This window comes from Dasypus novemcinctus, chromosome 13 (genome assembly GCF_030445035.2).
Source record: "Dasypus novemcinctus isolate mDasNov1 chromosome 13, mDasNov1.1.hap2, whole genome shotgun sequence".
Classification (NCBI taxonomy): domain Eukaryota; kingdom Metazoa; phylum Chordata; class Mammalia; order Cingulata; family Dasypodidae; genus Dasypus; species Dasypus novemcinctus.
The window spans coordinates 111,771,675-111,797,603 of NC_080685.1; the positions used below are offsets into that span (position 1 = coordinate 111,771,675).

The following is a 25,929-nucleotide window of genomic DNA, read 5'->3' on the forward strand; positions in this document are numbered from 1 at the left end:
GTGAGAGGAGGTTTATGTTTTAATTAACTGTAGAAACTACTGTCCTGATAGTATGAATCATTCATTCAGCGACTATTTATTAAGCACCATATATTTACAGGATAGAAGATAATATACTAGGAAGATACAAATTAATAAAATCTGTTACCCGGATCATAATCTAAATTGTGGCTGGCTAGGTATGGAAGAAAAGACAGTTACTCTCTCACCCTTCTTCACTGTGCTTCAGCCACACTGGGCTTTTTTCCTGTCCTTAAAGACACCAAATCTGTGTGCAGTAGGGTCTTTGCAGTCACTGTCCCCACTGTTTGGAACGCTCTCCCTGCAAATCTGCACACAGCTGTTGTTCAGATTTCAGCTAAATGCCCTTTCTTCAGTATGGCCTTCTCTCTCTCTTTTTTTTTTAAGATTTATTTATTTTTATGTATTTCTCTCCTAATCCTCCCTGTTGCCTGCTCTCTGTGTCCATTCGCTGTGTGTTCTTCTGCGTCTGCTTGCATTATCTGGCGGCTCTGGGAAACTGTCTCTTTTTTGTTTGTGCCATCTTGCTGCGTCAGCTCTGTGTGCTGCGCCACTCCGAGACAGGCTGCACTTTTTTCATGCGGGGTGGCTCTCCTAATAGGGTGCACTCCTTGTGTGTGGAGCATCCCGATGCAGGGGCGCCCCGCATGGCAAGGCATTCCTTGCGCTGCAGTGGGTCAGCTTACCACATGGGACAGTAGGCCCTGGGGATCGAACCCTGGACCCTTCAGACGGTAGACGGACCCTCTGTCAGTTGGGCCATGTCCGCTTCCCAAGCCTGACCTTCTCTGATCACTCAGTCTACAAGTGTTTCCCCATCCCTTTCGAAGTACGTATAACTACCTGACCTTATAGATTTGTTTGTTCATTGTTTGTCTTCCCCGCAGTAATGTAAGTTACACCAATGTAGGGAATTTTTTCTCTCCTGTTCACCCTGTATCTCCAAGGGCTAGAACAGTACCTGCCAGAGAAGTCACCAACACACACTCAGCAGCCATTGCCCAGCCCTTGCCTACACCCATCCCTCCTCCTCCTTCCCCAACCGGCTTCACTGATTGTGTGCCCCTTCCATTCCACACCCTGGGGCAGATGTTAAGTCTAATGAAAAGGCCGGATCAGGCCGTAAGCCAAAAGTGGAAACAAGCAGCCCCAGATGCTTATCCCTGCAGGAATTTTCAGTGGCAGATCTTCTTCCCCCAGGATGGATCAATACTACTCTCAAAGAGCATGCTTCCTGTTGCAAAGTGGGGCTTTAAGAACTGCCGTCTACGATCCCTAACCCGGCAGTTTTGGCCACTCGGTTTAACAGGCCACTACGGCATCTCTCCCCCTGCTCTTTTAGACCCTTTGTGCTGTGTACATACTAAAGTGGTCATTTGTTGAAAGTTTCTGTTGTGCCCTGAGCCTGTGTTCCTACAATACACTGTGTAGCAACTCAGTCCACAGTACCTGGCATCTACTAGCTGCTCAAAAAATTTTGGTTGATTGAATAACATAATTTCCTTATATCTTTCATCACCCTCTGATGATATTTTCCTATATTTATTTGTTACTTCATTGCCTGTGTCCCCATGAGGGCAAGAATCTTGTCTGCTTTGCTCATTTCTGTATCTCCAGAATCTAGAGCAATTCTTGGTATATAGCAGGGGCGGGGCCACTAAATATCCGTTAAATGAATGAATAGATGAACAAGACAACCTTATTCAGTCTTCAAAGATCTTAAAATTCAGAATGAGAGGGACACTGCTGTACGATGAGCAAGGGACTGAGAACTCTGGATATAATGACATCAGGAAGGGAAAAATCTCAAGGGTCAGGCCAGGGGTGCTGAGGTTACATTAGTGCTTTGAGGTGGAAAACCTATTACCACCCCCAAGTCAGGCGATGCAGAGGGTGCGGCGCACACACCAGTGATACTTTCACACGGGGCAGACACTTGCTGCAGGAATCCAGAACACTACAACGCTCAGTGAATTCCAAGCCACTCGCCAAGATTTCCGGAAATGATCAGCCGTACTCAGAGCGGAAGGCCCGCCCGCGCCGTGGAGAGGTTGACGGTGTGAACTGCACTTCCCGGCACGCTCCGGGACGTGACCCCAGCGCGCGTCTCAGAGGACTACAACTCCCGGCATGCCGCGCGGGCGGGGTGACCCCACGCCCGCCGGCCGCGGCGGGACCTATGAGGGCCGGGCTGGGGCGCCGCCCCGGCCTGACGGAAGCCCGGGCGGCGGAGGATGGAGGCCGTGGTGTTCGTCTTCTCGCTCCTCGATTGCTGCGCGCTCATCTTCCTCTCCGTCTACTTCGTATCCTTGCGGGAGGCGGGGGCCCGGCGGGGGCGAGCGCGGGGACGCGGGCAGTCGCGGGCGCCTCCCCGGGCGCGGGCCCGGCGGGGGCGGCGGGCCGGGCCGCGGGGGCGGGGGTGGTTGCGGCGCTACGCCGCCCCTCGCCCGGGGTCCTGGCCGGCCGTCCTCGGGGCGCCGCGGTCTGCGGTCCTGGCTTCCACGACGCCCCGGCGGAGCCCCTGAGGGCCGGCTCTCGGCCTCCCCGTTGACCCTCGGGAGACAAGGGTCGCAGTTTTCCTCGGACGTTCCCCGCGTCGGACCCTTGGGTGGATGCCGGGGGTCTCGGGAACGCCCGCCCAGGTCTCGGGGACCAGCGGAGGCGAGCCGCCGCCTCTTGTCGTTCTGCGGCACCAGCCCCGTCGTCCCCGCCTTGTTCTCGCGGGTGCTGGTCCTTGCCGGGACCTTTCACATCTGCAGAGTCCACGCATTTCGAAGCAGGAGAAGGGGTTTCTTCGCAGTATCGTTTTGTAGGGAGTTTTGGGAAGGGTTTATTTTAAAAAACCATCAGCAAGTGATTATTTTGGTTGCCCCCGGCTGTTGCAGATCTGTGAATTCGATCGGTACACGTGATTTAGTTCCCAGTCGCTTCCTAACTTTTATGATTACCTGTGTGGGTCTTTTCCATAGCTGTTGATGTTACTTCAGATTGCGGTTTTCCAGCCCAGTCAATGGTTCTTGAACCTAGCACGGTCGTCCCTGCCCTGAGGGAGCGTCTAGTCTTAGTTCTTGCCCAGTGTTTTAATGCACAATCCAGTTTTAAGTAATTAAATATGCACTAGGGAGAAAGCATGAGAAACTATTATCTTCTTTCTTTGGAAATCGCTTATACCCCTTTCTGACCGAATTGAACTTTTTGTTTGCCTGAGCATGCTGGTTTTATAGGATAGTTGTACAAAGTATTTTTTCAGTGTGGCTTCATACTTGGTTGTAGACAGGCAGCCTCTTGTAGTGGAAAGGGGCAAAATTTGGAATCACAAATTCCTGCTTAGCTAGTTATTTTCTGTGCATATTACCTCACTTTTCTGGGCCTTACGGTTGTTATTTATTTATTTTAAATAGCAAGTGGTAAGCAACCAGCACAGGACCTCCTGGCTCATAGCAAATACCCCCTGCATTCCCCCCATCCCAATTAAGCAGCAGTTTTTACTTTACCTGATACTATGTAATGAAAACCCTGAGTTTTTATTAATAAGGTTTGGGGAACTGATTGAAAAGGCAATATAATTTGCCTACATTTTTTTTCCCCCTAAGTTAAACATGAATTTTATTGCATCTTTACAGTATCACAAATAGGTCTGGCATCTTGTTGACTCCACGGCTGCAAACCCTTAGATCTTATCAGCCTACTGAACTGTTCCTTTTTCAGAGACATTGATACCATCCAAAATTTTTCTTCTATCCTTGTTTTTAACAATTGTGGGTGGTTGAATCAAAGCAGCTGAATTTGGTACAAGTTCAGTATCATTTCCTTCAAGAATTAGCTCATCTTTCTGGGCTTGAGAAAACAAACAAGCTACACTTGCCTTCATGTGAATTCGGCAAATGTATTTTCCCAAGAAATTTGGATTTCAACCACTCTCCTGAGTAACGGCCTTGATGGGCAAGTGAGCACACACAGACTTCACCTTCTAACGGAAGCCTCGTGTGACCCTTGTCGGTGTTCTGTACATGACCACAGATGCTGCCAACTGTAGCAGCTTCCTTCCTGTTTCCCCACCATCTGCCTCTCTTTCTTCCCAAGGAAACCGAGTTCTATATTGAGAGGATTGAAATCCCCGACAGGGCTCTTCTGGTGTCTGCCACAATAACTGCCTCCCTGCCCCTTCAGCATGATGTCAACCTTTTCTGCAATGTCGACAGTCTGGTTGCTGAGAATGATCTTCATTCTCGCAGTAGATGCGGCAAAGCACTTGCCTAAGTTGTGATGACTCAGGTCCCTCTTGTGGCATAAGGAACTGGAACTCTTAAACTCAGAGATAGGAAACTGCTTTCCTCTTTCCTTGCAGTTAGGAAAACTAGGCTTGATAGTTTAAAATAGCCTTGGTTTACACCAATTTGTGTTGGCAGAAAAATGGTAGGTGGAATAAATGATGTAAGTAGACATTAAGCTATACGTTCAGGGTGTATTTTGATAAAATCCAGTATATTGTATTAATGTGTTTTAGGATAGTTGCACTAGTTTAGTATTAAAGATAAGAGTGGACAATGATCAGGGTAGACTTTATGTAAGATATCAGTTTTTCTGGACTTTGAACTGTGAACAAATCTACAGAGGAGGAAATGGATACTCAAAATATACTTAAAAGAGCAAAGAGGCAGAGATGGGTATGCTCATGGCTTTCATGGGGCATGGAGTAAAGGAATAGGCCATCTGGAGCACATAGTTATTTTGGTAGTGGTAGAAAGGTATTTTGGAGAGGCAGGGTGAAAGGCAAGATTAGGTCAGATTGTGGAGAGCTTAAATGTTAAATGAAGGCTTTCATTTTTATCCTGTTGGTAGGATATAAACATGTATTAGGAAGATGAATCTACAGGGTGAGTTGGAAATAGGAAGACTGTTTAGGGGATATAGGCTCATCTGGATTTGAAAGAGAGGGCTAATTGTAGGCAAGTGAAAGATTAATATGAGTGATGACAGGAGGAAATGACTGACAGGACTTGGTAATGATTGACGATGAGAAACAAAATGTGGAGACAGCTTTCCATATTTTGAGCCTGGATAATTGAGCAAATGACCATTGGCAGAAATAAAGTAAATTGGAGGAAGAGCAATTTTGTAGGGAAAGTGATTAGTTTGATTTTATATGTGATGAGGGCTATCCATATGGAAATGTTTAATATTTAACTGAGAACATTAATTTTTGCTTTTTTGAATGGACATTTTCAGACATTAACATAAGTAAAGAGAGTAGTGTAATAAATTCCATCAATGAGCTTCAGAGATTTTCAACATTTTGCCATTCTTTTTCTTTTTCATCTCTCCCTCAACTATATAGGGGAGTGATAGAGCATTTTAAAGTAATTTGCACACATTATGTCATTCATTCGAGGACTGTTAATATTTATATCTATTTACCCCTCTTAAATTTTTAATTGTGGTTTTATATTAAACATTTTTAGTCTAATTGCAATATTATACATGTTTACTGTGAAAAGTTTGGGGAATAAAAGTATTAAGAAAAAAGAATCATCTGTAATTCAACTTTCAAATCATAACCACTGCCAACATTAAACAATCTGTATTTACAGTTTTATATTCTGTTTCTTTATTCATATCTTAAGTCTTCAAAGGTGTTTTATAGACATATCAGGAACATTTTTCTACACTGGGAATTCAGGCTTTAAACATTTAAACTGTTTTATAGGTTTTATTTTCTTTTTCTTATAGCCGTTGTTCCACATTTGAGGAACTCAGAAAAGAGAGTTATGATATGGGTCAGATTGGAATTGAACTTAATAAAGGGGTTGTTTTGTGAAAATCAGTTGTTATAAGGAACATAAATTTAAAAATTGAGTTGTCTAATGAATGAACTTTATTACTTAGTTGTTATGAAACACTTATAATTCCTTACCTTGATCATCAGATAATTACACTGTCTGATTTAGAATGTGATTACATTAATGCTAGATCATGTTGCTCGAAATTAAATAAGGTAAGACATTTCTTTGCTCATTTTCTGATATCGAAGTTCTTCATTTTCTGTATTAAAGATTATAATATAACATTTTATGTGATCTAGGTATCTTTTAAAAAAAGATAAAGATTATTATAACCAACATATATATTTTATATATGTATATATATATATATATGTATTTGGTTCTAGAGTGCATGCTGTCCCTTATTGGAATGAGAAGAGCTTATTGGAATGGAAAAGAGCTACTGTGTTTTACAGTGCTTTAGATCATGAAATAATAATAGGAAGACCTTACATAGAAATTTTTTTTTTTTAAGATTTATTTATTTATTTATTTATTTAATTCCCCTCTCCTCCCCCGGTTGTCTGTTTTCTGTATCTTTTTGCTGCATCTTGTTTCTTTGTCCGCTTCTGTTGTCAGCGGCACAGGAAGTGTGGGCGGTGCCATTCCTCGGCAGGCTGCTCTTTCTTTCGCGCTGGGCGGCTCTCCTTATGGGGCGCACTCCTTGCGTGGGGCTCCCCTACTCAGGGGACACCCCTGCGTGGCAGGGCACTCCTTGCGCACATCAGCACTGCGCATGGGCCAGCTCCACACCGGGCAAGGAGGCCCAGGGTTTGAACCGCGGACCTCCCATGTGGTACATGGACGCCCTAACCAGTGGGCCAAGTCTGCTTCCCGAATGGGTTATGCTTTTTAAAATGCACACTACTTATTGGAAGTTCCAATTGATTGCAAATTAAGTTTAAGGCCCCCCCCAAATCACTGTTTTTGTTTACAAAAGTTATCTGAGGGGAGTAGGTGTAGCTCATTGCTTGAGTGCCTGCTTTGCATGTAAGGAGTCCTGGGTTCAACCCCTGGTACCTCCTAAAAAACAAACAAATAAAAAGTATCTGAAATCTAAATGCAAGAGATCTGGGACCAGTATGCCTGGCTTATGCTGTATTGCTCTGCCACCAAGTAGCTGTGTGACCATGACAAGTTACTTAAACTCTCTGAGTTCTCTCTTTTTTTTTTTTCCTGAAAGTGGGGAGTGCCGGTTTCTGGCTCAATAAATACTAGCTGTTAGCTTCCATTGAAAGAAAATTATGCACTAGATAGGAGAGTAAGGCTATTGGTGACTTAAGAATCCCGACACAGTAGCTGCTGATTCATGAGAACTAGGAAGTTAGATAGTAAATGAAAGGAGCATAGATAAGTGTAGGAGGTCCTCTGTAGCCAATGTTGGGTTTTTAACATCCTGGTTCATTATCACACGTGGTCAATTTCGAGCTGTTGTAAGCCTTTAAATCCTTTATTACTATTTTTTTTGTGTGTGAAGTCATTTTCTTCTTAAGGATTCTAGAAATTAGAAATGCTTAAGTTTGATATTCTGACTTGAATATTTAGGTGGATATCAACTATCCCAAATTAGAGTAAAAGACTTTAGCACAGCTGTTAGAATAGAAAGTAAATAATACTGTTATGTTTCCCTAGTTACCATCCAAAACCTGTGTAGTGAATGAATTTAAACCTTTGCCTGGGACAAAATTTAATTAAAATATAAGTGCTTGGGTGGGGAGTAGGGTATATGGGAACCTCTTATATTTTTTAATGTAGAACATTTTGTGTGATCTATGTTATCTTTTAAAAAAAGACAATAAAAAATTTACTTAAAAAAAATTAAAGTGCTTTATTTTTAAGTTGTACCCACATGTATTTGCATGGGGTATGTAGTTATAGCAGTATGCAAATAAGGGACATGTGACCTTAAAAATAATCTTGCAACACTATCTTGTAAAGTTCTCTGTATTTTCATTGATTTAGCTTTGAAAAACGTGTACAGTCAGGAAGGACATAGCAGTGGAGATGTAATAATGTGTTTTTCCCTTGCAGTGGGTGATTCCAGAATTGATTGGCCATACCTTTGTAACTGTATTAATGCTCATTTCATTGCACTGGTTTATTTTTCTTCTCAACTTGCCTGTTGCCACTTGGAATATATATCGGTAAGTATGATTTGTTTACTGTTTCATGTCAGAGCAATTTTATGTTTTTGTTTAAAAGGCTTCTCTTCTCCACTAAAATATGCGGCAATAATAAAATAAATGTCAGCAGAATGCTTCATTAAATCACCATTTGTTCACTCTGGGGTGTTGGGCCAAGCGGCAATTTGCATATCTCAGTCTTGTATTAAAAACATGAATTTACCTATGTAAATTTTTAAAAAAGATCTATTATTTATTTAATTATTCCCCCCTTGCAGCTTGCTTGCTCTCTGCTCTCTGTGTCCATTCGTTGCACGTTTTTCTGTGTCTGCTTGTCTCCCTTTGTTGTGTTGTCTTGCTGTGCTAACTCTCCGTGGGCATGGGCCGTCAGCTCTCCTTGGGCACAGGCCAGCCTGCCTTCACAGGGAGGCCCTGGGATGCGAACCCAGAGCCTCGCATGTGGTAGACGGGAGCTCAGTCAACTGAGCCACAGCTGCTTCCCTTTACCTGTGTAAATTTTAAAAATAATGTTTTGTTGTGATGTCTGGAAGCTTGAAAGATTTTTTTTCAGATTTTGAATATCTTTTTCCTTAAATTGTGATCAAAAGCATGAGAATATAATAAAAGGTCCTTATTTATATCTGTAATTTTAAATTAAAATGTGCTTGGATTGCTCCAAAGGAAATTATTTTTAATTTGCAAATTATCAAAATTTTGATGTAAACTTAGGAAGTTGTTCAAACATAGCTCAATGGAAGCACTAATTGGACATATTTTATAGTTGGTCCTAGCATATTTTTATGGGAACAACTGTGGAATAATCTTGACAACCTGGAATTATTTTTATGTAAAAGGGCTGTTGCCCACTAAGTTTTTACGTTTCGTTTTAAATTTTGTTTATATCTAGGTTTTTAGGGTAAAATCATTCATCAGCTGATTTCTTTTTTTCATTTAAAAATTATTGAAGTATATTATTCATACATGAACCTATATAAACAAGTTTATAGTAAAACTTGTGAATTTATAAAGCAGGCATACGTATACAGGGCTCCCATACATCACCCCACCACCAGCACCTTGCCTTGTTGTGAATCATTGTTATAAACTATGAAGTATGCTAACTATAGCCCATATCTTACATTTGATGTATTTCCCCCCAACCCACCCGATCATTAACACCCTGTATTAGCATTATGTATTGGTTTATGAAAGAATGTTTTCATATTTGTCCTGTTAACCACAGTCCATCTTCCACCTCAGGATTCACTGTGTTGTACAGTCCCATGCTTTGTGCAGTCCTTTCAAAGTGCACACTCAGTGGCCCTCATTTTCATCAGAGTTGTGCTGTCATCACCCCAGTCAATTTAAGAACGTCTTCATTACTCCATAGGGAAAAATTCCATGCTCCTTATATCCCCCAATTGTTGTCCCTTAGAATTGATGTAATATCTTCTTTGTCATTGCCATCAGCTGATTTTTAAGTGTGATTTTTTTGAAGTTAGGATAGGAAGGACATAGAAAAGAACAAGGGAGGATAGGAGGAGGGTAGGAAGCACAGGAAAAGATAAAGGAAGGTACTAGAGATGATAGTGAGTAGATTTGGGAGAATAATCTTAGAAAGATCATGAGGCTAGAACCTGAGCTAGGAAAATTTTCTTCATCTCTTCCTCTCTTTTAGAGGGTGGGTACCCTGGGATAGAATTTTTTTTTTTTTTTTAAGTTTTATTGTGCTCTCCCATGATCACTCAAGTAGACCAGCACCCTAACCTGAGTTGAGTGCTGGAAAAAGACTCCTTGCATATTTGGTGAGGTGCAATCCCATGCAGACTTTAGCATGACAAAGTGTCCCTGCGGTCCCACCAAGCAAAACACAAATTTGGAAGTGAGAGTGGGAACTAGAACTTCTTGAGACTGTAGATCCAAATGATACTCCAGACCATACCATCACTCATTTATGCTAGAAATGAAAATATTTTTGAGGAAGAGAGAGCTTTGGTATGGCTTCTTTGTATATGGTATAGACTGATAGAAGAGCTCTTTGTGGTCTTTTTTTGGGCACTCAAGTCCAAAGATTCCTTTTTCTTCTAATTACAGAATAGAGAAAAAGATTATGTGTGTTTATTGCCCTGAGAACTGTATTAAAGTTGACTGTCTGCTGGTCACAAATTTGAAAGGTTAAAAAAAATAAACAGATTGATCATTTCTTCTTTTCTGATCACTGTACATTGTTATTGGCTATAAAAACATACATGACATGGACTCTACCCACAGGACAAAGAGGCAAAAATGGAATAACAAAATATACTAGTTAAATAAAGGGTATCCCAAAGCAATATAAAATAGTTACTATAAGAGGGTAATAAGGATTTTATGGGTGCGTAGGAGAGAGGGATTACTGTGGACTGGGAGAATTTAAGGGAATTATGGTGTCTGAGCAGGATGGATGAGGTTTGACAGGAGTGTGGAGAGACTTCTCAGCATTGGAAAGATAAGGGGAAAGAGTAGAAGAGGAGCCTCAAGCAAAAACACAGGCATGTGTGTGTGTGTGTGTGTATTTTTTAATCCAGTAAGCTTTATTTCTCTCCGGTTAGTGTCCGGCACTGCGGTGAGCTGCTGGTCTGTGGTCATTGAAGTGCCCCCTCTTAGGACCTGGAAGCCCTCCGTTTGATCCTCTGTCTGGGTTGGGTGGTGGGAAGAGAGGAAGTGTGTAAAATGGTTTGGGAAGTGTTGGAAGTCCGCCTGCAGGTGGCATCCATCATTTCTGCCTACATGCCATTGATCAGCTCTCAGAGAAAAGCTTTTAGGACAGAAATTCCAGGTTATGCTTTCATAATAGGTGTGTTCAAAATCAACATGCATAAGAAAATATGCTTTTTTCAGAAAACTAATATTTGTTATGGTGTTGTCTTCCTTTTTTTGGCTCATTTTTAAAAATTGATAATAGCAAAATCATACAGTATTTGTCCATTTGTGTCTGGCTTCCTTCATTCTATGTAATTTCCTCCAGTTCATCTAAGTTGTCATATGCTTCACAACTTCATTTCTTCTTACAACCGAATAATATTCCATCATGTGTCTGTGCCACAATTTGTTTATCCGTTTGTTAATTGATGGACACCTGGGTTGTTTCCATGTTTTGACAGTTGTTAATAATGCCGCTATGAACGTCGGTGTGCAGATGTCTGAGTCCCTGCTTCTGGGTATATACCTAGTAGTGGTATGAACACAGGCATATTTAAGGATCACTTAGGCTGAAATCATGTAGTTGAGGGAGGAGTGATAGACAAAGCTGGAAACGTTGATTGGGATAGATATCAGAGAGCTTTGAATGCTGGTCCAAGGAGTTTATTATGTATAAATATGAATACTCATAGCTTTATAGATTTCTTAAAATAATAGCTTTTTTGAGATATAATTGTATACTGTAAAGTTAACCCATTTAAAGTGTACTATTCAACACGTATTTAGTATTTAGTAGTCACTCCTACTTGCACTCCTCTCCCCCATCCCTAGTCAGCTACCAGTATACTTTCTGTCTCTTTGGATTTATCTATTCTGGACTGACATATGTAAAAGGGATCATATGATACGTAGTCCTTTATGACTGGCTCTTTTGCTTAGCATAATATTTTCCATGTTCATCCATGTTATAGGTTGTGTCAGAACTTGATTTGTTTTAAGGCTGAATAATATTCTATTGTATGGATATACCACGTTTTATTTATCCATATATTAGTTGATGGACCTTTAGACTGTTTCCACTTTTTTGCTATTATGAACAATGATCCTTTGAACATGCATATGCATTTTAGTTTGCTGGGGCTGCTGATGTAAACTATCAGAAATGGGCTTGCTCTTATAAAGGGAATTTATTAGGGTAAAAACTTATAGTTCTGAAGCTGTGAAAATGTCCAACTCAAAGCATCGTCAGAGCTGCTTTCTCACTCCTGCCACGTGGCAAGGCAAATGGCGGCTTCTCCGTGCATTGGGCCTGCTTTCCTGATTCCAGCCTCTGGACTCTTTCTCAGCCTCTTGGGGTTTCTCTCTTCAATCATCTCTTTCTCATGGCAGGGTCAAAATGGCAGCTACCAAAAAAAAAAGCAAAAAAAAAATATGCAGCTGTCAGTCTCTGTATTGCTGCCTTCAAGTTCTTTTTTTTTTTAAGATTTATTTATTTCTCTCCCCTTCCCCCCCACCCCGTTGTCTGCTCTCTGTGTTCATTTGCTGTGTGTTCTTCTGTGACCGCTTCTATCCTTATCAGCAGCACAGGAATCTGTGTTTCTTTTTGTTGCGTCACCTTGCCGTGTCAGGTCTCTGTGTGGGCGGCGCCATTCCTGGGCAGGCTGCACTTTCTTTCGCGCTGGGCGTCTCTCCTTACGGGCGCACTCCTTGTGCTTGGGGCTCCCCTACATGGGGGACACCCCTGCGTGGCAGGGCACTACTTGCGTGCATGAGCACTGCGCATGGGCCAGCTCCACACGGGTCAAGGAGGCCCGGGGTTTGAACCGTGGACCTCCCATGTGGTAGACAGACACCCTATCCATTGGGCCAACTCTGCGTCCCTCAGTTCTTGTTTTATGTAAGTCCCTAGCAGGAGGGCAGAGAACCTAACCTGGGTCATCACTCACTGATGGAGTCCAATCAGAGGCCTTACAGTGACTAATCAAAAGGGATTTAGGGAAACAGATGTGGCTCAAACGATTGGGCTCCTGCCTACCACATGGGAGGTCCCTGGTTTGGTTTCTGATTCTGGTGCCTCCTAAAAAAGACAGCGAGCTGGTGCGACAGGCAGGCATGGCAAGCTGATGCAACAAGTGACACAAGAAGAAGAACAATGAAAAAACACAATAAAGCAGGAAATGGAGATTCCCAGTGCCTCCTAAAAAAGATGAGCAAGACAGCAAGCTGATGAAACAGGCAGGCGTGGCAAGCTGATGCAACAAGGTTGATTAAACGAGCTACAAGAAGAAAAACACAATGAGAGACACAACAAAGCAGGGAATGGAAGTGGATCAAGTGATTAGGTGCCCCCCTCCCACATTGGAGTTCCCAGGTTCAGCTCCTGGTGCCTTCTAAAGAAAGAAGAGTAACAGACATAGCAAGTGCAAACAGCGAGGGGTGTGAGAGATAGATAGATAGATAGATAGATAGATAGATAGATAGATAGATAGATAGATAGATAGATAGATAGAATAAACCTTTAAAAAAAGGTAATCTATTTAAGGCCCCTTAACTGAACCTAATGCAGTCAAAGGGTTTCATATCCACAGGAATGGATTTGTTTAAGAAATGGTCCTTTGTGGGATTCACAAAACTTCAAACGTCAAAATATGCAAGTTTTTTTTTTTTAATTAAAAAAATTTTTATTAGAGATGTTTTGGGTGTAATAAATAATCACGCATAAAACCACACACCACACCACCGACAAAATCTTGCATTGGTGTGGAACCTTTGTTATAATTGATGACAGCACGTTTTTATACTTGTATTTTTTTTTTTTAAGATTTAATTTTTGTTTATTTCTCTCCCCTTCCCCCCATGTCTGCTCTCTGTGTCCATTCGCTGTGTGTTCTGCTGTGTCTGCTTGTATTATCTGGTGGCATTGGGGAACTGCATCTCTTTCTTATTGCATCATCTTGCTGTTTCAGCTCTCTGTGTGTGGCGCCACTCTTGGGCGGGCTGCGCTTTTTTCACTTGGGGTGGCTCTCCTTGTGGGGTGCACTCCTTGCGCATGGGGTACCCCTATGTGGGGGTGCCCCTGCATAGCATGGCAGCACTGTGCTTGGGCCAGTTCACCACACAGGTCAGGAGGCCCTGGGGATCGAACTCTGGACCTCCGTATGGTAGACGGATGCTCTATCAATTGAGCCACATCCGCTTCCCTGTACAATTTTTTTTTTTAACAGTAATTGCCTTTTTTTAAAAAGATTTTTAAACCCCCCCCCCCCCATTGTCTGCTCTCTGTATCCATTTGCTGTGTGTTCTGTGTCTGCTTGTCTTCTCATTAGGTGGCTCCAGGAACCGATCCTGGGACCTTCTGGAGTGGGAGAGAGGCAATCATTCTCATGCACCACCTCAGCTCCCTGGTCTGCTGCGTCTCTTATCTCTTCTCTGTGTCTCTCTTTGTTGCATCATCTTGCTGTGCCAACTCTCTCCGTGGGCCAGCACTCCTGCATGGGCCAGCACTCCGCATGGGCCAACTTACCACATGGGTCAGCGTGCCTCCACTAGGAGGCCCTAGACATTGAACCCTGGACCCTGCTATATGGTAGACGGGAACACAATTGTTTGAGCCACTTCTGTTTCCCACAGTAATTACTTTTGTTACAATTGATGAAAGGTTATTAAAGTCATACTATTATCTATTGACCATAATTTATATTAGGTGTATTTTTTCCCCATATGTCACCCTAATATTACTACCTTCTATTACTATTGTACATCTGTTATAATTCATGAAAGAATGTTCTTGTTATATTGAGGAATTTTCCTTCTATACCTGTCTTTTGAAGCATTTCTATCAAGAAAGGATGCTATATTTTGTCAAATGCGTTTTCTGCATCAGTTGAGATAATCGTGGTTTTTTAAATGTTTTTTTTCCCCCTTCATGTTAATGTGGTGTATTACATTAATTTATTTTTGTTTTGAATCACCCTTGACTACCGGGGATAAAACCCACTTGATCATGGTATCTAATTCTTTTAATGTGCTGTTGGAGTCAATTTGCAAGTATTTTCTTGAGGATTTTTGCCTCTATATGCATAAGACAAATTGGTTTGTAATTTTCTTTTCTTGTGGTGTTTTCATCTGGCTTTGATATTAGGGTGATGTTGGCCTTAGAGAGTGAGTGAGGTAGTGTTCCCTTCCCTTCAGTTTTTTGGAAAAATTTGAGCAGGATTAGCGTTAGTGCTTCCTGGAATGTTTTATGGAATTTACCTGGAAATCACCTGATTGGTTTTTGATGACTGATTCAGTCTCTTTACTTGTAATTGGTCTGTTGAGGTCTTCTATTCTAGAGTTGGTGTAGGTTGTTGGTGTGTTTTTAGGAATTTGTCCATTTCATCTAGTTTGTTCAGAGGACAGTTGTTCAGAGTATCCTCTTATGACCCTTTTATTTTTCTGGGATGAGTAGTAATGTACCCTCCCCTCATTTCTGGTTTTATCTATTTGCATTTTCCCTTTACCAACCCCACCCCCCTCCTGCGCCCTTCAACCTAGCTAAGGGTTTGTCAATTTTATCGATCTTCTCAAAGAACCAAGTTCTGGTTTTGTTGATTCTCCCTATTGTTTTTTAACTCTCAACTTTATCTTTTTTCTTCTCTAATCTTTGTTATTTCTTTCCTTCTGCATGCTTTGGGTTTAGTTTGCTGTTCTTTTTCTTGTTCCTCCAGATGTACAGTTAGGTCTTTGATTTTAGCTCTTCTTTTCTTTCTTTTTTTTTTAAAGATTTATTTATTTATTTAATTCATCCCCCTCCCCTGGTTGTCTGTTCTTGGTGTCTGTTTGCTGCGTCTTGTTTCTTTGTCCGCTTCTGTTGTCGTCAGCGGCACGGGAAGTGTGGGCGGCGCCATTCCTGGGCAGGCTGCACTTTCTTTTCACGCTGGGCGGCTTTCCTCACGGGTGCACTCCCTGCGCGTGGGGCTCCCCCACGCGGGGGACACCCTTGCGTGGCAAGGCACTCCTTGCGCGCATCAGCACTGCGCATGGGCCAGCTCCACACGGGTCAAGGAGGCCCGGGGTTTGAACCGCGGACCTCCCATATGGTAGACGGACGCCCTAACCACTGGGCCAAAGTCCGTTTCCCAGCTCTTCTTTTCTAATGTTAGTATTTAGGGCTATAAATTTCCCTCTCTGCACTGCCTTCATGGTATCCCATAGGTTTTGATATGTTGTGTACTTGTTTTCATTCCTCTCGAGATATTTACTGACTTCCCTTGTGATTTCTTCTTTGACCCACTGATTATTTGTGTTATTTAACTTGCATATATTTGTGAATTTTCCAGTTTTTTGCTTTTTATTGATTTCTAGCTTCATTATTGTCAAAGAAAGTGCTTTCTATAATTTGAACCTTCTCAAATTTATTGAGACTTGTTTTGTGACCCACTCTGTGGTCTGTCCTGGAGAATGATCCATGTGCACCTGAGAAGAATGTGTATCTTGCTGTTATGGGGTGCAGTGTTCTGTACATGTCTGTTAGGTCTAGTTCATTTAGCACATTATTCATGTTCTCTTTTTCCTAATTGTTCTTCAGTCTAGATGTTCTGTCTATTGATGATAGTGGTGTATTGACTTCTACAACTATTATAGAGGTATCCATTTCTCCCTTTAGTTTTGTTAGTGCTTATCTTATGTTTTTTGGGGCACCATGTTTAGGTACGTAAGTATTTATGATTGCTATTACTTTTTGATGGATTAGTCCTTTAATTAATATATAGCGTTGTTCTTGTCTCTTATAACATATTTGCTTTTAAAGTCTGTTTTGTCAGATATTAATATAGTTATCCCCACTCTTTTTGGGTTACTATTCATGTGGAATATCTTTTTCCGGCCTTTCCCTTTCAACATATTTTGTGTTTTGTATCTAAGGTCTTTTGTCTCTTATAAGCAGTATATTCTTGGATCATGGTTTTTTTTTGGTGTTTTTTAAAAAAATCTATTCTGCCAATCTTTGTTTTTTGATTGCAAATTTAATCTGTTAACATTCAATCTAATTACTGTGAAGGCAGTACTTCAGTCATTTTATACTTCGATATTTATGTGTCATATCTTTATTTTTTGTCTTTTATTTTTTTGAAAACCCTTTTAGTTCCCTAATTGATAATCTTCATTTCTTCACACTACTCCAAACTACTTTCTCCTGTTTTTTCCTTTCAGCCTTCAGAATTCCCTTTAGTATTTCTTATAGGACGGGTCTCTTGCTGACAAGCTCTCTCAATTTCCATTTATCTGAATATTTTAAACTGTCCCTCAGTTTTGAAGGACAGTTTTTCTAGATAAAGAATTTTTGGCCGGCAGTTTTTCTCTTTTTGTATCTTGAAAATATCGTACCGCTGCCTCTTACCTCCGTGTTTATTTATTTATTTGAAGTACTGGTGACTGAACCCAGGACCTTGTATGTGGGAAGCAGGCGCTCAACCCCTGAGCTGTACCTGCTCATCACCTCTATGGTTTGTTTTTTTTTTTTAAGTTTGAGAGTTTTTCATTTGAAAATAAATCTTAATGCTATTAAATTCAAAAATATGCTAATTTAAATACCCAGTCCTAGTTGTTATCTAAAACACACATTTGCAAACATACAAATAACTATTCCCTCCACATGTCAGTATCCATTCATATTATGGTTTGGAAATGAGGAGAAGAGATTCCCCTTAAATTGCAAGTCAGCAGGTGTTTCTTTACAGTTAACTTTAGCAAAATTCATACAAAATAGTAATTAACGATCTTTTCTTGTTAACTCAAAAGGAAACACTTTCAAAACTGTGTTTTGTTAAGTTTCTGTACTAAAATGTGGAGCAACTGAACTACACAAATATTGAAAAGTTAAAAATTCCTTAATTTTTTATTTCTGGTACCACTACCACAATTTACAGGGCAATACACCTGATGTGATGAAAAGAAAAAGACAAAGCTACAATAGATAAATGACCTCAGGAATGTACATCTAATTGACACTACATTGCATTGATCAATAGCTGCACTTTGTGCAAACTGACTCTTGCATCATAGCCATCATATCCACCCCTTGGTTTCTGTATCCTGGTCCTCCACCACCATAGTCTCCTCTACTGCTATAACCAGGACCACCGCCATAGTTGCCACCATCACCTCCTCATAACTACCTCTGCTGCCACCACCTCCACCACCATGGCCTCCTCTTCCACCAAAGTTTCCACCACGGCCAAAGGTCCCTTTACCTCCTCCAAAGATCCCTCCATGGCCCATGAAGTTGCCAGATCCACCTCCATGACCTCTTTTGGTCCAGCAGAGTGCATCTCTTGTTTAGAAAGGGCTTTCTCACTTCACAGTTGTGCCCATTAATAGTGTGGTATTTCTGAGCAACAATTTTATCAGCTGTATCATGATCATCAAAAGTCACACATGCACATCCTCTCTTTCTTCCACTCTGCCTGTCTTCCATAACTTCCCTGGTTTCAATCTTGCCATACTTTTCAGAGTAGTCTCTCAAGTTATATTCTTCTGTATCTTCTTGGATACCACCAACAGAAATTTCCTTCACTGTTAGATGGGCACCAGGCTTCACAGAATCCTCTCTAGAAACAGCTTTCTTTGGTTCCACTACACGCCCGTTAACCTTGTGTGGATGAGCACACATTGCTGCATCCGCCTCTTCAACACAAGAGTAAGTCACAAAACCAAAGCCTCTGGAACATTTTGTCTGGGGGTCTATCATCACCACACAATCTGTGAGTGTGCCCCATTTCTCAAAATGTTCTTAAACTATCATCCGTAGTTTCAAAGCTCAGATCACCAATAAACAGTTTTCTCAACTGCTCTGTTTCCTTTGGATCATGGCCCTCCTCCCCCTGATGGCGATGGTGATGGCCGGAGTTGGGCTGGGGGAGGCCAGGCAGTGGTTTTACCTCCATTTTGAGACCAGACTCGCCTCCTCCAACTCGGGTTCAGTATGGGACCGAGAGGAAGCGGCGACCTCCGTGGTTTTTGATGAGAAGTTGCTCTAAGTCATATTGAACATCCCTTGTATTTATATTTTTCTCTTGCTACTTTCAGAATTATCTCAATTATCTTTGACATTTGATATTCTGATTAGTATGTCTTTTGGGATTTATTCTGTTTGGCATATATTGCACTTCTTGCATATGTATATTTATGTCTTTCATAAGAATTGGGAAATTTTTGGCCACTATTTCCTCAGATACTTTCCATGCCTGTTTTCTTTTCTCTTCTCTCTCTTTTTTTTTTTTAAAGATTTATTTATTTATTTAATTCATCCCCCTTCCCTGGTTGTCTGTTCTTGGTGTCTATTTGCTGCGTCTTGTTTCTTTGTCCGCTTCTGTTGTCGTCAGCGGCACGGGAAGTGTGGGCGGCGCCATTCCTGGGCAGGCTGCTCTTTCTTTTCACGCTGGGCGGCTTTCCTCACAGGCGCACTCCTTGCGCGTGGGGCTCCCCCACGCGGGGGACACCCTTGCGTGGCACGGCACTCCTTGCGCGCATCAGCGCTGCGCATGGCCTGCTCCACACGGGTCAAGAAGGCCCGGGGTTTGAACCGCGGACCTCCCATATGGTAGACGGACGCCCTAACCACTGGGCCAAAGTCCGTTTCCCTCTCTTCTCTTTTTGGGATACCCATGATGCATATGCTTGTGCGCTTTGTGCTGTCAGTCAAATCCCTGAGACATTGCTTGATTTTTTCCTATTCTTTTCTCTGTCTGTTCTTCTGTTTGTAAGGGTTTGAATGCCCTGTCTTCTATTTGCTGATTCTTTATTCTGCCTATTCTCTGCCTATTCACATCTGCTATTGAATGCCTCTGGTGTATCCCCCCACCCTACGATGGCTTGCTTGTTGTTTTTGCTCTTGTTGTTTGCTCATTGTCTATTTTTTGTTTTTCCCTTAGGAGCACTGGGAACTGAACCTGGGATCTCCCATGTGGGAGGTGGACGCTCAACTGCTTGAGCCACTTCTCCCCCTAGTGTATTTTTAATCTCTTCTTCTGTGCCTTTCATCCTCATGATGTGTGTTAAGTTTCTTTTTGTTCTTGCAAATTCTTTTTTTTTTTTTTCCAGGAGGTACCTGGGATTGAACCTTGTGCATGGGAAACAAGTACTCAAACCTTTGAGCTGCACCCACTCCCAAATTCTTTATGTGCCCACAATGTCTTGCTAATATTCTTTATCTCTTTAGCCATATTTTCCTTTATCTACTTGAATTGACTTAGATTTGTTTGGCCTTCTTTGATTAGTTCCAAGTTCTGTTTCCCCTCTGAAGTTTTAATTTGTCACCTTAACTGGGCCATATCTTCCTGGTTTTTTTTTTTTTTTTTTTTTTCCTTTATTTTTTCTACCTGTTTCTTAGTATGGCTTGTAATTTTTTGCTCATGTGTAGGCATCTGATTATCTTGAGTTTACTCTGAAGGTCAGATTCTTTCTTTTCCCTAGGGTTTTATTGTTAATTGTCTTTGTCTTTTTTTCTTTTTTCCCCGCAGGGAGGTACTCTCCTTGTGGGGCGCACTCCTTGCATGTGGGGCTCCCCTACATGGGGGACACCCTTGCATGGCACGGCACTCCTTGCGCATGGCAGCACTGTGCATGGGCCAGCTCACCACACGCGCCAGGAGGCCCTGGGTTCGAACCCTGGACCTCCTGTATGGTAGGTGGACGCTCTATTAGTTGAGCCACATCCGCTTCCCTAATTGTATTTATATTACAGCCGTTCTTTGATGCTTATTCTGCCTTATTCTAGACCTATAGAATAGCTTGCGTTTTAACTGATCAGATTTTTTCATTTCTTCATCTGATTCTTGCTCTTGATACGTGGTACAATTTTTGAGATTGCACTTTTTGTGTTGTTATTTCATATTCATGAGAATGCCTCCTTTCCTCTGTTCCTTCGCTGAGAATCTTGATCTGTTCTGTTTGTTTTTGTGCAGAACTTTCTTCCCAGTTCTTAAGATTTGTTCAAATTCTCTCCCTCACTTAGAGTCCCGTTTTCCTTGTACTTTTCAGCTCTGGGAACCTCCCGTCTTAGAGCACTTCCCTTTAACCCCCATCTGCCCCTTTTTTCCCTCTCCCAGAGGCTTTTCTTCCTCTAGTTTCTTCCCCACTAGGGAATCCTGCCCTGGGGAGCAGTTAGAGTCAATCCAGAAAGGTGGGTCCCTCCTGAAAAGCGCCTTTTGCGTGGTGGTGGCCGGGCCCTTGAGCTGGTCTGAGTCAGTGCACCGTTTTCCTGCTGCGGCTCCCAGGCCCCCATCCCAGGGTCCCTCACGTGGCGCTCTCAGGTGGTCTTGCCTGTCTCTGCTGGCCTGGGACCCGGGGTCTCGATACGCCTGGGGTTCTCGCCTGCTTCTGGGGGTGGCTCTGAAGTCTGACTGTGGCGCAGGGAGGCATTCTGGCCTCTGTCCCTGAGGGACTGCCAGGCTGCAGGGGACTGAGGCCCACACGGCAGTTTCCTACCTGGTGTTTTTCCTCTTCTTTGCTTTAGCATTTGTGGAGTCCTTCTCTAGTCTCTGTTGTCCTTCAGAGTTTAAAGCAAGTGGGATCTGTCCTTTTATTCTCTGAGTCTCTGGGCAGGTTTTTTCAAGAGATATCATACATTGCCATGCTGATGATGTCACTCCATGTGCAAGGTTTTTTGTGAACATGTATTTTCACTTTTGTGTTGTAGATACCTAGGAGTGGAATTGCTGGATCATATGTAACTCTCTTTATCTTTGTGAGGAATTGCTTGAATGTTTTCCAAAGTGGCTGCGCTATTCTATCTTTTTGCCCACTCTGTATGAGGGTTCCAAATCTCCACATCCCCATCATCACTTGTTATCATCTGTCTTTTTATTATAGCCATCCTAGTCGGTCTGAAGTGGTATCTTTGTGGTTTCAATTTCAATTTGCATCTCCCTAATAGCTAATGTTGAACATATTTTAATGTGTTTATCAGCCATTCATTCATCTTCTTTTTTATGTTTTGAGCATCTGAATTGACCTGAAATGAATTATGCTTTGGGAAAATTTTTCTGGAAGTATCATATGGTATTGGTTGGATAGAAAACACTTAAGCAGTGGGAATGAGATAATATAGTGCTGGGGAAAAGTTATGATCGTGGGAATAAAAAGAGACAGCCTTATAAGCAGTAAAAGGAGGGAAGAGTGGGCAATGTTTTCATGACTGTAAAGGGTAAGAAAGAAGTCAGAACCCAGCTAAGAAGATTGAGACTCACCAAGGAATGGTGATGCTCTTATTAGATAATCTAGAAGTAAAGACGATAAGCCTCTGAAACTATTTGAATTAAGATGTAATCCAGATAGGCACGTGGGAAATCTTTCTCTTAGTTTTAGATGGGCTCTTAGGATTTGGGAGGAGAAGTTAAGGTTGGAATCACGTCTTGTCCTTGTAGGAGTTAAAGGTCGGTGATTTGTGGCATTTACACAAATGACAGTTCATTGGCGAGGCATTTGTGTTTCACAGAAGCGATAGTTGAGAAACCGAGTATGTGGCAAGAGTGAGGAGCCCAAGTTTGGCCTAGATGCTTGGGCATGAGAGCAGGAAGAGGTCCTAAACAGTATTAGGTTAAGAGACACATTTTGCACACATGGCACAATCTGGGTGTTGAAATCCAGAAACTCAAACTCGTTGATCCTCTCAGAGGAACCCAATTTCCTTAGGTGTAAAAGGAATAATTTGGAGTAGGAAAAGACCTACATGTTACTATTTAACACATAGTAATATGAAGTAAATGGATGAGAAATGTTATAGGCCATCTAAAGAGTACAAAAAGATGCCATAGTATGTTAAACATGCTCTCTTCAAGATTTTTTAAAAAGTTTAAGCCTAGTATTCACCAAATGCAATGAATGTGCCACACACACACAAAAAGTTTAAACCTATTCTGAGTTGGAAACACTGACTTGATTTGGTCTGCGTTTGGAACTAGGCATATGCTTATAGTACCCTTTACCTCTGTGTTGATGTGTACCCCTATTCCTATTCCTCACAGCTATAAAAAGTCCATTTTTTTTTAATTTTTAAAATTTTTTTATTGACTTTGTAATAATATTACATTAAAAAAATATATATGTGAGGTCCCATTCAACCCCACCCCCCCACCCCACCTCTCCCCCCCGCCAGCAACACTCGTTCCCATCATCATGACACATCCATTGGATTTGGTAAGTACATAAAAAGTCCATTTTTTATTTGTCCCATTACTAATTTCTAAGAGTTACATAAAGTTAAACTTTGTTCTTTGAGTCTGCATCTCCTGATGACTGTCTCAACTGAGTTTAGTTTTACCACCATTATATCTATTTCAAACTTCTGTTCTGCCTTCTTTACTCTTTTAAGATAGGTGCCATTTGTAAACCTTGAAAATGGAAACATATTATCAATCAACAGGAGCACCAATTATGACTATTCTGGACATAGAATCATTTTTTTAAAATTGTCATCTGAGATGAGAATAATTATGTTTGACGCTCCTCTTCCTTATAAGGTTGTGACGGTGAACAAATAAATGGAATTAATTTAATTTAGAGCTTTTTAGATAAAAACTTCTAAGAACTTGATAAAATTGGTTTGGTTTTGGAGCCTTCTTTCACCTTTGTCTAATGGAAAAGGTCTAGAGGTATTATCTTTTCAGTAGTTTTCTACAGAAGACGGCAAAAAGGGTCTCAGTGCATAAAATGTTCTTCTCTAGAGTGCAACTGTATTTGTTTCAGATGGCAGAAAATTACACCAAAAATTAACAGTATTTTATCTTCCAAAGGAAAAATAAGTGGTAGCCCATGACATCACCATATTACCCTGTCCAAATTTGGTTTGAATTTAAGGCTGGTATGGTTGGTTCACCTCTAAAGGTTGATTATTATTGGCTATTTTTAAAAATATTTTTGCTGATGATTTGATTTTCCTACTAATGTGTTTGTATCCTTTAATTTCCCAGGTTCATTATGGTGCCGAGTGGTAACATGGGAGTATTTGATCCAACAGAAATACACAATCGAGGGCAACTAAAGTCACACATGAAAGAAGCCATGATCAAGCTTGGTTTTCACTTGCTCTGTTTCTTCATGTATCTTTATAGGTGAGTTTAGAGTTCTCATAATGTTTTCATGTATACCATGGCTCCTTTTGAGGAGAATTACTGTACTTATATACATTTCTGCATTGACATTGCAGAGCCTTTGGGGATTGTGTGAATTTCTTGTGGCTGTGTAGCTTTTTCCTGTACGCACTGAGTCAGCATTCTGTCTGACTTACAGTAGAATTTACTCTGTGGTATCTTATCCTTTAGCTGTTGAGACTATCAGCATGCTTAATACTGTCTTTGCTGTTCTTTTCCTGCCATAATGTTCAGCTGTGAGGTGTCGCTGCCTGTTATAAACCTTGGTATAGGTACCTCCAGAGACCTTTCCACTGAGTGGGTCTCCAGGTGGCCACTTGGAAGCAGCTCTCTACAGCTTGGATCTGCGTGGGGCTGATTTTTCTGGGCTTTAAGGAATTTGGGCGTGGTGCTGATTGCCCAGCATGCTGAGGGGTCTGTTCTGTGGAATCGCGGTTATAATAGATTGGAAGTACGAAGTAGTGTGAGGGATCGGCTTCAGGCTACTGGAGGACTTTTGCAATCCTGTTTTATACTTAAATTTGTTTCCTTATGCTTTGTGTTGTTTCCTTATGCTTTACTGATCATAGAGCCATAGGATAGAGCAATGGAGAAAACAAATCATCATATGCATATGATTTGATTAAGCCTTTAAGAAGCTTATCCTCTGTATCAAAGCTTAATTAGATATTCCTATTTTTTTAGGAATTTCATTTTTTTCAATATAGGCATAAGAACTATTAGGAATAACTTGTACTGAATGTAAACTTGTACCACTCAGAAAATTCCTAATGAGTAAAAACGGTGTAGACAGAGCAGCTTTTTGTAAATTGCTATTTTGTTTGAATAACTTAGAAGACAGGGTCACTTTACCCTTTATTGTGCTAATTCCACCCACCAGCAGAGATTAAGAGTTTAGATCAGAGGTTCTTAACCAGGGGTCCCTGGACCCCCTAAAGATTTTAGGGGGTCCATGAGCTTGAACTAAAAAAAAATGAAATTATTTTCTCTGACCTCTAACTGAAATCTTGCATTTTCTTCACTTATGAATCTATGCAATAAATTACAGTAGTATTCATTTCATATCACATTACAGTTGCATATCTTGAAAAATTGCTTATGCGCATCCATACTTCGAAATCATGGTAGTTGTTAGATCTGATGCTAGTTGAGTGCCTTAAAACTACCTGCCGTTACATTCTGAGAAGGGGTCTGTGGTATTCACCTGACTTGCGAAGGAAGGGGTCTGTGGAACAAAAAAGGTGAAGAACCCCTGGTTTAGGTTGTTTTCCTTTTCACCATTCATCTTACTTGCTCTTCTGTATTTCAAAAACTAGGGCAAAAAAGCACACTGGTATCAGGTTCTGGTTCTCAAACCCTCCCTTGATGCTAATGTGCTTAATTTCTAATCCAGGTATTAAAGGTGAAGAATAAAGAGAAAAATGTTTAATATTAAGAATATGATAACATACTTCTATTCTTATTTTAATTATTTCTTTTTAAAAAGTCTTAGACTGTATGGAGGTCTCTTTTACCTTCATATGTGTTCCCTTATTTTTTTCTTTCTGAGGAGATCAAGGGCAAGTTGGAAGCAGTTCAGCTCAAGGCTATCCTTCCTTCGCCGTCTCCCCCCTTCCGGGTTTTACTGTCAGGAGGAACTGGAGCAACTAGAGCGGGCATCCCTCGGGTCCTGACGAGGAGCTTCTGGGGCAGTGTTGAGGTGTACCGCCCATGTGGTCACATTTTAGGGAGTAAGTGTAGGAGAGGGGGTGGTGTCTTGCCTGGTAGACCTAACGTCTTAGGATTTAAAGTGCCTAAGAGTGTCTTAGCTCTCTGTGCTGAATAATTTACGTCAATGGGGAAGAGGGACTGAAGACAGGAATGGAGGAATCAGGAGGCAGTTTGGGCACAAGTCAACCACATTCGAAGACAGGCAGCCTTTGTAACTGGCTTCCTTGAGTAGCTCCAGCCCCTGTGGCTGGCCCACTCTTTTCTCTTGCCTTGGTCTCCTTCCCCCTTCCCTTGTCAGCTTGTTGACATCCACGTTGCTGTTACTTTACCCTAGGCTCCCTCGTAGCTAGAGGGGATCAGGACGAAAGAGGAGTCTCAGGTGTCTTCTGTAACACTTTCCTATTGGCTTTTGGTTACCATTGTTTAAAAGTGGTTTTATTA

The 25,929-nt window shown here is 41.5% G+C and overlaps 1 protein-coding gene and 1 pseudogene across 1 annotated transcript in view; one reads left to right on the top strand and one right to left on the bottom strand.

The window, feature by feature from the left end:
* Nucleotides 1-2,134: 2,134 nt before the first annotated feature.
* The window catches only part of CNIH4 (cornichon family member 4), a 31,688-nt gene continuing 7,893 nt past the window's right edge, over nucleotides 2,135-25,929 (top strand). Inside the window, exons 1-4 of the mRNA XM_004461919.4 lie at nucleotides 2,135-2,324; nucleotides 5,948-6,016; nucleotides 7,875-7,987; nucleotides 23,599-23,739. Of these exons, the coding sequence (XP_004461976.1) occupies nucleotides 2,256-2,324; nucleotides 5,948-6,016; nucleotides 7,875-7,987; nucleotides 23,599-23,739 (392 nt within the window). The 5' untranslated portion in view covers nucleotides 2,135-2,255. The remainder of the gene's footprint in view (nucleotides 2,325-5,947; nucleotides 6,017-7,874; nucleotides 7,988-23,598; nucleotides 23,740-25,929) is intronic.
* Nucleotides 17,652-18,573, bottom strand: LOC139436359 (heterogeneous nuclear ribonucleoprotein A3 pseudogene; annotated as a pseudogene).